The sequence below is a fragment of the Leptodactylus fuscus genome, chromosome 3, assembly GCF_031893055.1.
Source record: "Leptodactylus fuscus isolate aLepFus1 chromosome 3, aLepFus1.hap2, whole genome shotgun sequence".
Classification (NCBI taxonomy): domain Eukaryota; kingdom Metazoa; phylum Chordata; class Amphibia; order Anura; family Leptodactylidae; genus Leptodactylus; species Leptodactylus fuscus.
In genome coordinates this window covers 20,283,463-20,301,256 of record NC_134267.1, presented here as the reverse complement: position 1 = coordinate 20,301,256, position 17,794 = coordinate 20,283,463, and the positions used below count along the sequence as shown (strand labels likewise).

At 44.2% G+C, this 17,794-nt stretch overlaps 1 protein-coding gene across 1 annotated transcript in view; it reads right to left on the bottom strand.

Annotated features, from left to right (window-relative positions):
• The window catches only part of LOC142197110 (calpain-8-like), a 32,923-nt gene extending 20,856 nt beyond the window's left edge, over positions 1 to 12,067 (bottom strand). The window contains exon 1 of the mRNA XM_075267178.1: positions 11,763 to 12,067. Coding sequence (XP_075123279.1) covers positions 11,763 to 11,999 — 237 coding nt within the window. The 5' untranslated portion in view covers positions 12,000 to 12,067. The remainder of the gene's footprint in view (positions 1 to 11,762) is intronic.
• Positions 12,068 to 17,794: the final 5,727 nt, after the last annotated feature.

The following is a 17,794-nucleotide window of genomic DNA, read 5'->3' as shown; positions in this document are numbered from 1 at the left end:
GTAATAACCGCGGCAATTTATAAAACCGACCCACAGTCAGCAGCATCCTGGCCGCAAATGTTTTATTTTCCCTTGCCTTCTCTATCTGGCCCAGACCACCATGAAGACCTCTTTCCTACAGACAAGCTTCCCATCATTCCCATCCCCTGGCAGCGCCCCCGCATAGCACTGGTGCCCCTTTTTGTGCCTCAGCCTCCCTCACAGAATCCCTCCTGACTCTATGATGCTGAACAACAGCTATTTTGTAATTACAGAGTTAATATTCTCCTTTCTGACAGTGGAAGGCTGTGCACCATAAAGCTTCTTACTCCAGTGCACCAGAGGGCAGAGGGGATACATTCATGATAGACTGTGGCCATGAAAGGAAATCATTGCAACCCCTATGGGGCTAATGGGGCACCATTCACATTGTATTTTGTAAACCCAGAATACAGCAAAAGTGCATCCTAGGCACAAAATGTAGTACGCTAACTCAAAATACATCCTGTATGCTGACACTATTTATGTGCTCACATCATTATTTTTGTGCTTGCACGGTCAGTAGTCTTGGAAATGGCGGTGTGTTCTCTTTGCATATTTTCTGCAATGTGGGATGGGATTTGCAGGAACTGTAAAACATTGCATTTTTTTACCGTGGTGTTTCAGCCGTGGGCAAATTGCAGCGTTTACGTCACGCGGGGCCCCGGCCTTATAGCAGAATTTTTTTATGATAAAATAACATTCTGTGTCACAAACAGTTTCTTTGCCTTCTGATCCCCATTCACACAGATAGGTTGTAACCTCAATTAAAATATATGCTACTTCTTATCCCGGTAAATGACATGGCTTCACGACTGTTATGAATTTATGGTCACATACTATATTACACTGTTCTTATCTGAGCGTCTGAGAAAGCCAGGGCTGTTATCTATCTGTTAAACACACACTAACCCTCAGTGTTCCTGCATTTGAATATTATCTAATCTGCTCCAGGCAGTGCTGACACACTGACATGGGCAATCACCTTTAATCCAAATTGGCAGTTTGCCAAATGTCAACATGCCTGGAAAAAGAAAATCTAATTTGTTGCAAAGGACAAGAGCTATGAAGGAGCCAGAAGTCACGGAGTTCTCCTCAAGCAGAGCTGAGGGAGATCATCAACACCAACAACACGCTCATTATATGGCGTCCCAGCAAGCTGCTGAGATGCTGGAACAATCACAGGCACGGTGTGAGGAACAAGGTCAGCAGCAGGACGGCTTGCGAGCTTCCAAAATTCCGGAGCAGGCATATATACTGTGTGTGTATATATATATATATATATATATATATATATATATATATATATATATATATGTGTGTGTGTTTGGTGTATAAATATGTGGGGTATATCTGGACATATGGTATATATCTGTGGTGTATACAGATGTGCGGTATATCTGGACGTGTGGTACATATATGTGGTGTATATAGATGTGTGGTATATGTAGCTGCTGTATACTCTCGTGATAAATCTCCGTCTCCTTCTGGTGAATTATTTACGACCTTTGGACTTTCTACTTTCGCAGGTATTCCCCTCTATCATGAGCTGCAGGTCACTATATTAACCCTTATGGTGCCCATACACATTAGATTAAAGTTGTAGCCAAACCTGCCAACTTCAGTTGGGCCAGATGACTATTATGATATCAGGAGAAAGAAGGATCAGACATGTGGGATATTACATGTCCAATTTTCTTGTTAGGGAGCGTGTGCACCTTCATAGGCGAATGGAGACTTAAAAGCCATTTCTGCTCCACTGGGGAATTATGGAAAAAATATGCAAATCTGTTCTGCAGGATGTAATTAGAAGAGCAGTGCCTCTGTTTGCTGCCCTCTAGGGGCAGCCCCCGTAACATCATGCATGACTTTTTTAATAAGCCTAATAACATAATGCAGGGATTATTGCCAAACTAGTATTTCTGTTCCAAAATGGAACAGATTCCCAGCTGCGGACAGCGCTGTTTCGATCTGTTGGATCTCTTTAGCACAGCATAGGGATATTAGTTTGGCAGAGTGAGACTATAGACCAAGATCAGGGGATAATAACACTCCTTAGGGAGAGTGTGCACTCTCAGTGTAGATATACAGTGTTGTGCAAAAGTTTTAGACAGGTGTGGGAAAAGAGACAGTACAGTGAGGATAAGACAAGACAAAGATAATGAGAAGATGAGATACCTGTCAGATATACAGGGCTGGGGGAGGGGCTATAGGATTAAAGGGTTTTTCTAGGATACGTCTGATTTTCTACTAAACACATATTGTACGTGTCACCCTATGGGATGTCACATTCTAGCAGTCACATGACCTAGTCAATGTACACGGAGACTGCACACGTGACCATGAAAAATGACATCACACTGGAAAACACTCTACCTGTGGCTGTTTGCATACAGCTGTGGAGGCACTGACAATAGGAATCGGTGCAAATCTGTGGGGGGGGTTAACCCTTTAAACACTGGCCTGTTTTCGCTTCTGAGAACAGACTTTTTTTTCTCATTTTTTCATTCTAAAACCTAAAACTTATCAAATCAATTCTTTAATACATTTGTATTGTAACCGTATTAGGACTTGTTTTTTACAGGACAAGTTGTAATTGTTAATGGCACAATTTTAGGATAATGTATAGAAAAAAAATAGTGAATGAAAACAGCAATTTCACGTTTTCGATTTAGTTTTTATGGCCTTCACTGTGCGGCATATATGTTATTTTTCACATTGATACTATTATGGCCGTACCAAATTCAGATTTTTATATGAATTTTATATATTTTTGCACAGAAAAAACTTTTATGGGGATAGTTGTAGTTTTCATGGGTAAGATTTTTTAGGATCGGAATCAACAATCGGTTATTTGATCATTCTTTACAGCCCTTTTACAGGATAAATAACCTATTATTGTGGGTGGTTATGGCCGCAGAGATGTGGTTGGGTTGGGTGTTGGGTTGATCTTGTTGGGTGCAATGCAAACCTTACTTCTGAACATTTTGGGGGCTGTGATGCTTAATGTAGTTAACTCTACGATTACCGGATTCCTCTAGAAATCCCTGCCATTCATCAGACACATTATTTCCATGTAAGACAATGACCGTCCCTCCTATTACCCCTAGTCAGGTCTCCATTAATAGTAGAAATCCCCTCCACCCATTGTCTTTGATCTCTGTCTCTGCCGCTGTATCCTGTAATATACTGGACCCTCGCTGGGGGACGAAGGAGGGGGTCCAGCACAGGTGTCTATTACAAGGCTATACCATACCAATAAAACTGTTCCGTGTACCCATAAAACGACTATACATAGAGCAGCCATATATCTCAGGTCCATTTTAAGCCTGTTATGTCTGGTATTCATAGACATTGGATATATGAGGACATCTCCGTATTTAAAGGGCCATGACAATAAATTCTATATGAATAGACCCAGCGCCCGCTGATCTGTAACACCGTATGATAGTATAGGAAATGCAACTTTAGATATTGGGCTCCCATAGTCAGACACTTAAAGGGGATGTCTAGGAATATAAAGTATGTAGACGTAGTGTCTCGTGGGCCACAACTGTTAGCGTAGGGGTTGTTTATATCTGCTTTTATGTATGGACAGGTGTATGTATGGCTGTATACATGTATTATATATGTATACCCAACCTTGGCTTGACACGCACAAAATCGGTTGAACCAGATCACATTAGCACTACAAGCCCATTCATCTGTGACATTGGTGAAATCCGCATCTGTTACCTGGAAGTCCACTGATTTTAATGAGAATTGTGTAATACTTAATGTCACCTGTGGAGGCACTGTAGACAAACTGAATACTCATTTAGCGTTTTTATCTTTAACCAATGATCACTGGTTTTTGATCTTTAGAACAGGTTACCAATATTCTTAACCCTTTAAACATATTTTGTAAGACAGGGTTACCTGTATATACATAGAAAATGGTCAATGACTGGCTCACGCCGTGTTAACGTGCTCTACCCTGTTTAATATAAAAAATGGGCAACCATTAAAGGGTTGAAAGTTTTCATTCCCAAATTACTGAATCTGAATCTACATGAATCTGCCCCAAGTTCTTCTGTACAACTTCTCATTGTTATTAGTATTATATGGCGCAATGTACAATGAAGGCTCCGGTGCAAATGTGAACAGAGCTTAAACCCAACCTCATATTCGCAGCAGGTCTCCATTGTACCATGTTCTGTATTCCTTATCAAGTCACTAGACGCAAAAATGTAGCACCACCAACCACACCCCAATAGTACAATCTCCTGCTAAGTGCTGTTATCTCTATCCTGTACCCGGCACATTATCACCACAGACACCGCCTGGAGCTCAGAATACTAGAATATAACACTGACCGGCTGTGTGATAATGTGTTATATATGGATATATCTGCGCTCTTTGCACCATTATGGCTCAGCTATGATCTACAGCTACATAGTCTATTGAGAGTTTAAAGGGAGGGATACCAGAACCAGCATATCACTCCTATCTGCGGGGATGGGGTGATATGCTGGTTCTGGTGACACTAACCTATCTATCTGCAGGACTGGGGTTATATGCTGGTTCTGGTGATAATAACCTATCTATCTGCAGGGCTGGGGTGATATGCTGGTTCTGGTGACACTAACCTATCTATCTGCAGGGCTGGGGTGATATGCTGGTTCTGGTGACAGTAACCTATCTGCGGGGATGGGGTGATATGCTGGTTCTGGTGACACTAACCTATCTATCTGCAGGGCTGGGGTGATATGGTGGATCTGGTGACAGTAACCTATCTATCTGCAGAGCTGGGGTGATATGCTGGTTCTGGTGACACTAACCTATCTATCTGCAGGGCTGGGGTGATATGCTGGTTCTGGTGACAGTAACCTATCTGCGGGGATCGGGTGATATGCTGGTTCTGGTGACAGTAACCTATCTATCTGCAGGACTGGGGTGATATGCTGGGTCTGGTGACACTAACCTATCTATCTGCAGGGCTGGGGTGATATGCTGGTTCTGGTGACACTAACCTATCTATCTGCAGGGATGGGGTGATATGCTGGTTCTGGTGACACTAACCTATCTATCTGCAGGGCTGGGGTGATATGCTGGTTCTGGTGACACTAACCTATCTATCTGCAGGGTTGGGGTGATATGCTGGTTCTGGTGACACTAACCTATCTATCTGCAGGGATGGGGTGATATGCTGGTTCTGGTGACACTAACCTATCTATCTGCAGGGCTGGGGTGATATGCTGGTTCTGGTGACACTAACCTATCTATCTGCAGGACTGGGGTGATATGCTGGTTCTGTTGACACTAACCTATCTATCTGCAGGACTGGGGTGATATGCTGGTTCTGTTGACACTAACCTATCTATCTGTAGGGCTGGGGTGATATGCTGGTTCTGGTGACAATAACCTATCTATCTGCAGGGCTGGGGTGATATGCTGGTTCTGTTGACACTAACCTATCTATCTGCAGGGCTGGGGTGATATGCTGGTTCTGGTGACAATAACCTATCTATCTGCAGGGCTGGGGTGATATGCTGGTTCTGGTGACAGTAACCTATCTATCTGCAGGACTGGGGTGATATGCTGGTTCTGGTGACACTAACCTATCTATCTGCAGGGCTGGGGTGATATGCTGGTTCTGGTGACACTAACCTATCTATCTGCAGGACTGGGGTGATATGCTGGTTCTGGTGACACTAACCTATCTATCTGCAGGACTGGGGTTATATGCTGGTTCTGGTGATAATAACCTATCTATCTGCAGGGCTGGGGTGATATGCTGGTTCTGGTGACACTAACCTATCTATCTGCAGGGCTGGGGTGATATGCTGGATCTGGTGACAGTAACCTATCTATCTGCAGGGCTGGGGTGATATGCTGGTTCTGGTGACACTAACCTATCTATCTGCAGGGCTGGGGTGATATGCTGGTTCTGGTGACACTAACCTATCTATCTGCAGGACTGGGGTCATATGCTGGTTCTGGTGACACTAACCTATCTATCTGCAGGGCTGGGGTGATATGCTGGTTCTGGTGATACTAACCTATCTATCTGCAGTGCTAGGGTGATATTCTGGTTCTGGTGACACTAACCTATCTATCTGCAGGGCTGGGGTGATATGCTGGTTCTGGTGACACTAACCTATCTATCTGCAGGGATGGGGTGATATGCTGGTTCTGGTGACACTAACCTATCTATCTGCAGGGCTGGGGTGATATGCTGGTTCTGGTGACACTAACCTATCTATCTGCAGGGTTGGGGTGATATGCTGGTTCTGGTGACACTAACCTATCTATCTGCAGGGATGGGGTGATATGCTGGTTCTGGTGACACTAACCTATCTATCTGCAGGGCTGGGGTGATATGCTGGTTCTGGTGACACTAACCTATCTATCTGCAGGACTGGGGTGATATGCTGGTTCTGTTGACACTAACCTATCTATCTGCAGGACTGGGGTGATATGCTGGTTCTGTTGACACTAACCTATCTATCTGTAGGGCTGGGGTGATATGCTGGTTCTGGTGACAATAACCTATCTATCTGCAGGGCTGGGGTGATATGCTGGTTCTGTTGACACTAACCTATCTATCTGTAGGGCTGGGGTGATATGCTGGTTCTGTTGACACTAACCTATCTATCTGCAGGGCTGGGGTGATATGCTGGTTCTGGTGACAATAACCTATCTATCTGCAGGGCTGGGGTGATATGCTGGTTCTGGTGACAGTAACCTATCTATCTGCAGGACTGGGGTGATATGCTGGTTCTGGTGACACTAACCTATCTATCTGCAGGGCTGGGGTGATATGCTGGTTCTGGTGACACTAACCTATCTATCTGCAGGACTGGGGTGATATGCTGGTTCTGGTGACACTAACCTATCTATCTGCAGGACTGGGGTTATATGCTGGTTCTGGTGATAATAACCTATCTATCTGCAGGGCTGGGGTGATATGCTGGTTCTGGTGACACTAACCTATCTATCTGCAGGGCTGGGGTGATATGCTGGATCTGGTGACAGTAACCTATCTATCTGCAGGGCTGGGGTGATATGCTGGTTCTGGTGACACTAACCTATCTATCTGCAGGGCTGGGGTGATATGCTGGTTCTGGTGACACTAACCTATCTATCTGCAGGACTGGGGTCATATGCTGGTTCTGGTGACACTAACCTATCTATCTGCAGGGCTGGGGTGATATGCTGGTTCTGGTGATACTAACCTATCTATCTGCAGTGCTAGGGTGATATTCTGGTTCTGGTGACACTAACCTATCTATCTGCAGGGCTGGGGTGATATGCTGGTTCTGGTGACACTAACCTATCTATCTGCAGGGATGGGGTGATATGCTGGTTCTGGTGACACTAACCTATCTATCTGCAGGGCTGGGGTGATATGCTGGTTCTGGTGACACTAACCTATCTATCTGCAGGGTTGGGGTGATATGCTGGTTCTGGTGACACTAACCTATCTATCTGCAGGGATGGGGTGATATGCTGGTTCTGGTGACACTAACCTATCTATCTGCAGGGCTGGGGTGATATGCTGGTTCTGGTGACACTAACCTATCTATCTGCAGGACTGGGGTGATATGCTGGTTCTGTTGACACTAACCTATCTATCTGCAGGACTGGGGTGATATGCTGGTTCTGTTGACACTAACCTATCTATCTGTAGGGCTGGGGTGATATGCTGGTTCTGGTGACAATAACCTATCTATCTGCAGGGCTGGGGTGATATGCTGGTTCTGTTGACACTAACCTATCTATCTGTAGGGCTGGGGTGATATGCTGGTTCTGTTGACACTAACCTATCTATCTGCAGGGCTGGGGTGATATGCTGGTTCTGGTGACAATAACCTATCTATCTGCAGGGCTGGGGTGATATGCTGGTTCTGGTGACAGTAACCTATCTATCTGCAGGACTGGGGTGATATGCTGGTTCTGGTGACACTAACCTATCTATCTGCAGGGCTGGGGTGATATGCTGGTTCTGGTGACACTAACCTATCTATCTGCAGGGCTGGGGTGATATGCTGGTTCTGGTGACACTAACCTATCTATCTGCAGGACTGGGGTGATATGCTGGTTCTGGTGACACTAACCTATCTATCTGCAGGGCTGGGGTGATATGCTGGTTCTGGTGACAGTAACCTATCTATCTGCGGGGATGGGGTGATATGCTGGTTCTGGTGACACTAACCTATCTATCTGCAGGACTGGGGTCATATGCTGGTTCTGGTGACACTAACCTATCTATCTGCAGGGCTGGGGTGATATGCTGGTTCTGGTGATACTAACCTATCTATCTGCAGTGCTAGGGTGATATTCTGGTTCTGGTGACACTAACCTATCTATCTGCAGGGCTGGGGTGATATGCTGGTTCTGGTGACACTAACCTATCTATCTGCAGGGATGGGGTGATATGCTGGGTCTGGTGACACTAACCTATCTATCTGCAGGGCTGGGGTGATATGCTGGTTCTGGTGACACTAACCTATCTATCTGCAGGGTTGGGGTGATATGCTGGTTCTGGTGACACTAACCTATCTATCTGCAGGGATGGGGTGATATGCTGGTTCTGGTGACACTAACCTATCTATCTGCAGGGCTGGGGTGATATGCTGGTTCTGGTGACACTAACCTATCTATCTGCAGGACTGGGGTGATATGCTGGTTCTGTTGACACTAACCTATCTATCTGTAGGGCTGGGGTGATATGCTGGTTCTGGTGACAATAACCTATCTATCTGCAGGGCTGGGGTGATATGCTGGTTCTGTTGACACTAACCTATCTATCTGTAGGGCTGGGGTGATATGCTGGTTCTGTTGACACTAACCTATCTATCTGCAGGGCTGGGGTGATATGCTGGTTCTGGTGACAATAACCTATCTATCTGCAGGGCTGGGGTGATATGCTGGTTCTGGTGACAGTAACCTATCTATCTGCAGGACTGGGGTGATATGCTGGTTCTGGTGACACTAACCTATCTATCTGCAGGGCTGGGGTGATATGCTGGTTCTGGTGACACTAACCTATCTATCTGCAGGGATGGGGTGATATTCTGGTTCTGGTGACAGTAACCTATCTATCTGCAGGACTGGGGTGATATGCTGGTTCTGGTGACACTAACCTATCTATCTGCAGGACTGGGGTGATATGCTGCGTCTGGTGACACTAACCTATCTATCTGCAGGGCTGGGGTAATATGCTGCGTCTGGTGACACTAACCTATCTATCTTGGTAACTTGGCTCTAGTGACTCCCATTAAATTGATGCTCTGTCCTGCCCTATGCTTTACATTGCTGAGAAAAAAACTGATGGTGAAAACAGCAGCTCTTGTGAGGTCAGATTCTGATCAGTAGATAGAAGGTTTAGCATATGGTCTCTGCGTTATAGGGTTATACTGTAGTGTCAGTCCACCTTCATATATTATATATAGCATCTATACTGGATGATTTATTGCTCAGCTGCTGCTGTCTTTACTGATGCCTGTTATTGAGTCCAGTACTTCTAAGACCTGGTTCACACAATGTTTGTAAGCTTAAAACTGCATCAAAAGCACAGATATCAAAAACCAAATATCTGTACCAGAGCCTGCAATGTGAATGGCACCTTAAATAAAAACTGTTGTCCATAGCAATCAATCACAGCGCAGCTTTCATTCTCTATAGTGCTTTTTTAAGCAGTTTACGGTCACTATGGGCAAGATAGTTTTATTGGCCATGGCCTCCTGTACCCACTGTGCGCCCAGAGGAAGTGCAAAATAATAATACACACTGATACACCGATCCCTTCCTTCATCTCTCCTGGGAATTCAAAAATTCTCATCTAACCAGCTTAATGGTGACATCTTTTGTCTTGATCGGTTGCGAATGGATATGACCATGAATACAGGAACTTCCTATGTTCTGTGACTTGTTAGAAACCCAGCCATGATGTCCTTATTGTGGTCAGGTTATCTTCTCATACATGTAGTGTCCTCCTGATAACCAGCCACGATGTCCTTATTGTGGTCAGGTTATCTTCTCATACATGTAGTGTCCTCCTGATAACCAGCCATGATGTCCTTATTGTGGTCAGGTTATCTTCTCATACATGTAGTGTCCTCCTGATAACCAGCCATGATGTCCTTATTGTGGTCAGGTTATCTTCTCATACATGTAGTGTCCTCCTGATAACCAGCCATGATGTCCTTATTGTGGTCAGGTTATCTTCTCATACATGTAGTGTCCTCCTGATAACCAGCCATGATGTCCTTATTGTGGTCAGGTTATCTTCTCATACATGTAGTGTCCTCCTGATAACCAACCACGATGTCCTTATTGTGGTCAGGTTATCTTCTCATTCATGTAGTGTCGTCCTGATAACCAGCCACGATGTCCTTATTGTGGTCAGGTTATCTTCTCATACATGTAGTGTCCTCCTAATAACCAGCCATGATGTCCTTATTGTGGTCAGGTTATCTTCTCATACATGTAGTGTCCTCCTGATAACCAGCCATGATGTCCTTATTGTGGTCAGGTTATCTTCTCATACATGTAGTGTCCTCCTGATAACCAGCCATGATGTCCTTATTGTGGTCAGGTTATCTTCTCATACATGTAGTGTCCCTCCTGATAACCAGCCATGATGTCCTTATTGTACTCAGGTTATCTTCTCATACATGTAGTGTCCCTCCTGATAACCTGTCCATGACTGGGCACTACATGTATCGGAAGACAAGAAACTCATGGACAGACTAAAGAAAGTTCCTGTCCTCATGGTCGTATCTAGGGATGGGCAAACTGATCAGTTTAGAAGTGGATTTGGTCCAAAATTTCCAAAAGTTTCACATTCACCTAAATCTGAAACTTTTGGTGTAGGTCACTTATGAAACACTTGAAAGACCTCCTCAGACCCCAGAGTATGATAAATGGAGGCCCATGGGAGGTGAGAGAAAATAACAGATACTTATACTCACCTTGACTCACCTTTCTGGGGCATCTAGCGGTCCCTCAGTGTCCTTTCCAGACCTTTTCCAGCCTCTGGCTGATATTATGGTCACCGGTGAGGCCTGTGGTTGGGCCTCCCCGATCACATGAGGTGCACCAGTATCACAGTATACACAAAATATAATACCACTTTTGGTTCTAACCGAACAAGTTCGGTACAAAACAAACCAGAGAGGTTCACCTATTTCTAATCGTATCCATTGACAAATGATCAAGAGAAGAGAGTGTTACCACTAAGACTAAGTTCACATCTGTGCCGAAATCTCTGTTGGACTCGACTACCAAAATGGCAGACCCCATTCTAGTCAATGGGGTCCGCCAGTGTCCATGTGTAACCGCTACAACAGTCGTCCATCTCTACATTGTTCAGGTCACCCGGCGAACCCAAATGGCAGAGAGACCGGTGCAGATGTGAACCTACTCTAAGATGGCTAGAGAATGTTGAAAATTTTGCAAAAATTTTTAATTACTTATATTTTCAAAAATTCTTAACTCTTGGTTGTCTATAAATCTACCTATAGTTACAGTTCATGGCAAAATCCCTTGAATGCATCTTATTGGTTGTTAGTTGTTATACCCAACAAGAACAACCTTCTTGTCATGTTTAGTCACCACCATTACCAATGGCCATCACCATGGGATAGTTGGGTGTCCCACCTATCTAAAGGACAAGATCCCCTGAATCCCACCAATTCACCCAAAGTTGATATACATTTCCTAAATACATATATAGATATCAGATCAGGCTTTCTTACCGAGGGTCTCTTCCACACAATTCCTTTAATTTTCGGAGAGTTTGGTCCCAACTCGTTGTAGCCCAGGGCAGATGCACATGCAGGAAACTGGTCGTCTTTGAAGAGTGTCTTGGATGCCAGGCACTGTGCCCGTATTTCCTCGTAGTCCTGATTTAAATACTTCATCGGGTTCTTGTTGGTCCCCAGACCCTCAGCCACAGCCCTGTCATTGGCAACCTTAGCTGCAGCCCCTGACATGATGCCTTCTCTCTGGAGTGTCAGTCTATAGAGTGGTGAGCAGGCAGGCAGAGGTATAAATATGGGGCCAGGTGTCTGTCAGCCCGGCTACTGTAGAGCTGGGAGGAGACAGGAAAATCTACAAGCTTACTCACACGAGTGTAAATATGTGCACAAGACTGAAGGGTGGGAAGAAAATCCCTATCACGAGAGCTGCAGGTACCGCGATCTGCACACGGAGGAGATGGGAAATCTGTGCTGGTCAGGACCATCAAACTGAGAATACAACCTCCTATATGGTCCTACAGTCCTATGAAAAAGTTTGGGCACCCCTATTAATCTTAATCATTTTTAGTTCTAAATATTTTGGTGTTTGCAACAGCCATTTCAGTTTGATATATCTAATAACTGATGGACGCAGTAATATTTCAGGATTGAAATGAGGTTTATTGTACTAACAGAAAATGTGCAATATGCATTAAACCAAAATTTGACCGGTGCAAAAATATGGGCACCTCAACAGAAAAGTGACATTAATATTTAGTAGATCCTCCTTTTGCAAAGATAACAGCCTCTAGTCGCTTCCTGTAGCTTTTAATCAGTTCCTGGATCCTGGATGAAGGTATTTTGGACCATTTCTTTCTACAAAACAATTCAAGTTCAGTTAAGTTTGATGGTCGCCGAACATGGACAGCCCGCTCTCAAATGATCTGAAAACAAAGATTGTTCAACATAGTTGTTCAGCGGAAGGATACAAAAAGCTGTCTCAGAGATTTAACCTGTCAGTTTCCACTGTGAGGAACATAGTAAGGAAATGGAAGACCACAGGGACAGTTCTTGTTAAGCCCAGAAGTGGCAGGCCAAGAAAAATATCAGAAAGGCAGAGAAGAAGAATGGTGAGAACAGTCAAGGACAATCCACAGACCACCTCCAAAGAGCTGCAGCATCATTTTGCTGCAGATGGTGTCACTGTGCATCGGTCAACTATACAGCGCACTTTGCACAAATAGAAGCTGTATGGGAGAGTGATGAGAAAGAAGCCGTTTCTGCAAGTACGCCACAAATAGAGTTGCCTGAGGTATGAAAAAGCACATTTGGACAAGGCAGCTTCATTTTGGAAACAAAAATTGAGTTGTTTGGTTATAAAAAAAGGCGTTATGCATGGCGTCCAAAAAGAAACAGCATTCCAAGAAAAACACATGCTACCCACTGTAAAATTTGGTGGAGGTTCCATCATGCTTTGGGGCTGTGTGGCCAATGCCGGCATCGGGAATCTTGTTAAAGTTGAGGGTCGCATGGATTCCACTCAGTATCAGCAGATTCTTGAGAATAATGTTCAAGAATCAGTGACGAAGTTGAAGTTACGCCGGGGATGGATATTTCAGCAAGACAATGATCCAAAACACCGCTCCAAATCCTCAGGCATTCATGCAGAGGAACAATTACAATGTTCTGGAATGGCCATCCCAGTCCCCAGACCTGAATATCATTGAACATCTGTGGGATGATTTGAAGCGGGCTGTCCATGCTCGGCGACCATCTAACTTAACTGAACTTGAATTGTTTGTCCAAAATCCCTTCATCCAGGAACTGATTAAAAGCTACAGGAAGCGACTAGAGGCTGTTATCTTTGCAAAAGGAGGATCTACTAAATATTAATGTCACTTTTCTGTTGAGGTGCCCATACTTTTGCACCGGTCAAATTTTGGTTTAATGCATATTGCGCATTTTCTGTTAGTACAATAAACCTCATTTCAATCCTGAAATATTACTGTGTCCATCAGTTATTACATATATCAAACTGAAATGGCTGTTGCAAATACCAAAATATTTAGAACTAAAAATGATTAAGATTAATAGGGGTGCCCAAACTTTTTCATAGGACTGTATATAATCCATATGTCCGTGTAAGACTATGAACATATCCCATAAGAAGAGCGAGCACCTGTCAGAGCATTTAACCCCTTAAGGACACAGCCTACTTTGGCATTATTTTTAATTTTTTCATCATCACATTGCAAGAGGCATAACTTTTTTATTTTTAATTTGACATTAGGGTTGAGCGATCGGATCCCGATTGGCGATCAAGCAAATTTCACGATCGGGATCGGCCAGAAAATGATCGGAAATCAGATTTTGAAATCTCAAGATCGGCTCAACCCTAAAAGTGACTTTTCCCATAGAGAAGCATTGACTAGGGTTGAGCGATCGGGATCGGGAAAGTTCGGATCCCGATCGGTGATCGAGCAAATTTCACAATCGGGATCGACTGGAAAATGATCTGAAATTGGATTTTAAAATCGATCCTGAAATCTGAAGATCGGCTCAAACCTAGTTGACATTCATAGGTGGGCTTGTTTTTTGCAGGATTAGCTACATTTTTTACAATACAAATAATTTAAAAAGTAAAAAATTTTAAAACTCTTTCTGGGGCAGAATTGGGGGGAAAATCAATTTTGCCATTGATTTTTGCACTGTAACATTTTTTATTTATTCTGCGGGTATTATGGCAATACTAAATAAGTATAGTTTTTTTTTTTTTACTAAGGCACTAAAGAATCTTTTTTTAAGAAAAACATTTGTTGCCATAACTTTTTGATTTTTCCATCAGTGTGCGATGGTTTATTTGTATTACCATTTCAGGATTCGAGCGACTTACTAAGCGCTTTGCATTTTGTTATTCGGATGGCGGGATAAACGAAAATGGCGATTTTGGCATGTATCATGCGGGTAAAATATTGTAATAATATTATATGTCAGGTTGTTATGGTCGCGGAGATACCAAATATATGCAAGTTCTTTTAAGGTTTATTTTTTTAAAACATTTTAATGGGGTAAATGGGATTTATTTATGATTTTTTTTTTTTTCATATTTTATTTTTACTTTTACCACTAGGGGGTTTAATCACTTGTCCAGTCCAGTACATGTGTGTTGTGGTGTACTGACCTCTAGCAGATCCTAATAGAAAGTGTAAGATGGCAATCGGGGGGACGGGGCCTTTCTTAGGCCCACTAATTGCCATAGCAATCCATCAGCACCCTGCGGTCGCATTATGAAGGGATCTCAATAGGAATGTCAGTTTCTATTGACTATGGCATCTTAATGGTTAAACAGCGAGAGCCTGGCTGTCAATTTCAGCTTGCACGATCACTATCAGGGCATCTCTCGACTTGGAGGACCTCTCCTGTCCTGCATTTACACAGACAACCTATTGATTTGAATGGCCACGGTGTAATGACTCATGTCCCCTGTGGTGGCGCTGCAGAGGTGTGACCCACATATGGCTGCTGAATGCAAGGAGTCCTAGCAGGGGAAACACTTTCTTGTCAACAAGACCATCACAAGTCATGATGTCAGGGTGGCTCAGTGGATCAGTGATTAACACTATAGCCTTGCAACGCTGGAGTCCTGGGGTTGAATCCTACCAAGGACCATAATTGCAAGGCATTTGTATGTTCTCCCCATGTTTGCATGTGTTTCCTCACACATACTGATAGGGTTAAATAAAATAAAAAAAAGTCTAATAAACAAAACACATGAGAAAATTCCACCTGTTGTGGAATGCTGATGTCATTCCTCGTTTCTATCGTTAGAATCCCTTCTAACTAATACCATGTAAGTAAAGCTATTCTTCCCCTACCTCTTCTAGAACTCTTCTCCGCGCCGCTTTTCCGTAGATATCCCGTTTTTTTCTCAGTATGCTAATGAGTCTCCAGACAGCACATGGGCATTCCCCCGTGCTCAAACAGCACTGGAGGTGTCCCCTGTGCTGTTTGAAAACTCCATTGCCGCCTCCATGCCGAAAATGGATTGTGCACCAGCATCCCGTCGCAGCCTTCCGCTCTGTATTAGGCCCGAATGAATGGGCCTAATCAGGAGGGAGTCTTGCCCGCAGACATCAAAGCTGAGTCAGCCGCGGAATACGCGGCAAGGTAGGTCATCCCGCTTTTTTTTGTACTGCGCATGCTCAGTAAGGTCCGTACAGCCCTCCGACACCTGGATGAGTTCACTCGCGCGTCGAAGGGCTGTACGGACCTTACTGAGCATGCGCAGTACACTCTGATCGGCAAATACTTCGCGGAGCGTACTGCGCATGTGCGCAATTGCGGCCTCGCAAATATGGCCGCCGGCTCTAACAGGGTCTCGCTGCCAGAGCCGACTGCGCATGCGTCACCCATGACGACGAAAGAAGAGGACACAGAAGGGGAGGCAGATCAGGAAGAAGGCGTGGCTGGATTGCCCAGTTCCGGCAGCAGTGGGGACGCCTCCATCAGCGTTTGAGCGCTGGGGCCCGCCCTCATTGCTGCTGGACACTCATTAGCATACAGGGAAAAAACGGTATTTCGGAAGACCGGCGCGGCAGAGACCACATCAAAAGGTAGGAGACGAATAGCCTTTCTTAAGGCTATTCCGACGTGGTCATTAGAAAAAAACATGTTTTAATGGTAGAATCCCTTTAAAGACAAAACACAAAATATAACGACAGAATTTTTGAGGTTTTTCACGCTTTTCCCCAAAAAAAACAATAATAAAACCTAAACAAAACATTATCTAATGAAGCTCATCCCACAAAGAATAAGCACCCACATGACTATAATGTCATAAAAATATACACGTTATGAATTTTGGATGCTGTTAAAGATAAATAAGAAAAAAAAGTCACAAACCGTAATGCCCAAAATACCCTGTGTCATTAAGGGGTTAATCGGTCATGACGCGTTGTATTAGAAAACCAGACGGGGACAAGGACTGATGCGAGCGGGTACGCTATATTACATGTACATGGCTGGAATGATAGGCAGCCGATTATATTCCTCTTCCCAGAAGGGTTAGTGATAGTCAACTATAGGTTACAGTTCACATGACATGGGTTAATTCCTCGATGGTTCGGGTTTCATATCAGTGGATTAGCTGTCCATTATACAATCCCTGGAAAGAGGAGGCCAGATGAAAGCAGAGAGCAGCAGCTGAGTTAGCGGCTCGCACACAGGCAGCGGCTTTATGCTTTGGTATATCAGCATTTCATCTGTTTGCATTTTTTGCATATTTTTGTACTTTTTTGGGTTACGATTGATCTGACCTCTGACCCGTTGCTAAAAAACACTACATACCTGTATTTACATTGATAGTATCTTATAATGTCATACAAGGCCGGCCTCAGGGGGCAACAACAGGACCCGGACCACACGCATGCTATATAGTGCAAAACTAATAGTCTATTGGCCACTTCATGTTGACTCCATACTCTACTGCCACATGGTGACAGACTAGGCTCTGGGCCATACCACCCCCAAAACACTGTACCACAACAACCACAGCCCCCATGTGGTGTCACACCATGTCAACAGATTACAAAAGCTATAGTTGCTAACAGTTCTGAATTGGGGGCCAATGTCAAGGACCAATATTTAGTACAGCCCTTTAAAAATCGGGATAATCCTGCCAAATATTTGGGCCTGACATAAAGGGTTGCCCGGTCCTCGATCTAGCACAGGGCCGATGCCTCTTCAGCTACAGACAACACTAAGTCTGGACGCTGAATACCACCGATACATGACACCACAACCTTAAGATGATGATCCAATTGGATAAGAAATGGTTGGTGTTAAATATGGGAGAAACATGGGGATTCCTAAATATTTGCGAGGTTCCCCCACCAGCTTATTTTCAGGCAAGCATCATGACGTAGGTGCGGCCTATGTGACCACTGAGGACCAATTACTCTGGGCCCATGACGTCACCCAGGAGGCTGGAAGAGAACCTTGACAGATCGCCACATGCCGTGAAGGGCCCCTCCCTGGGCCTCCACTTATTA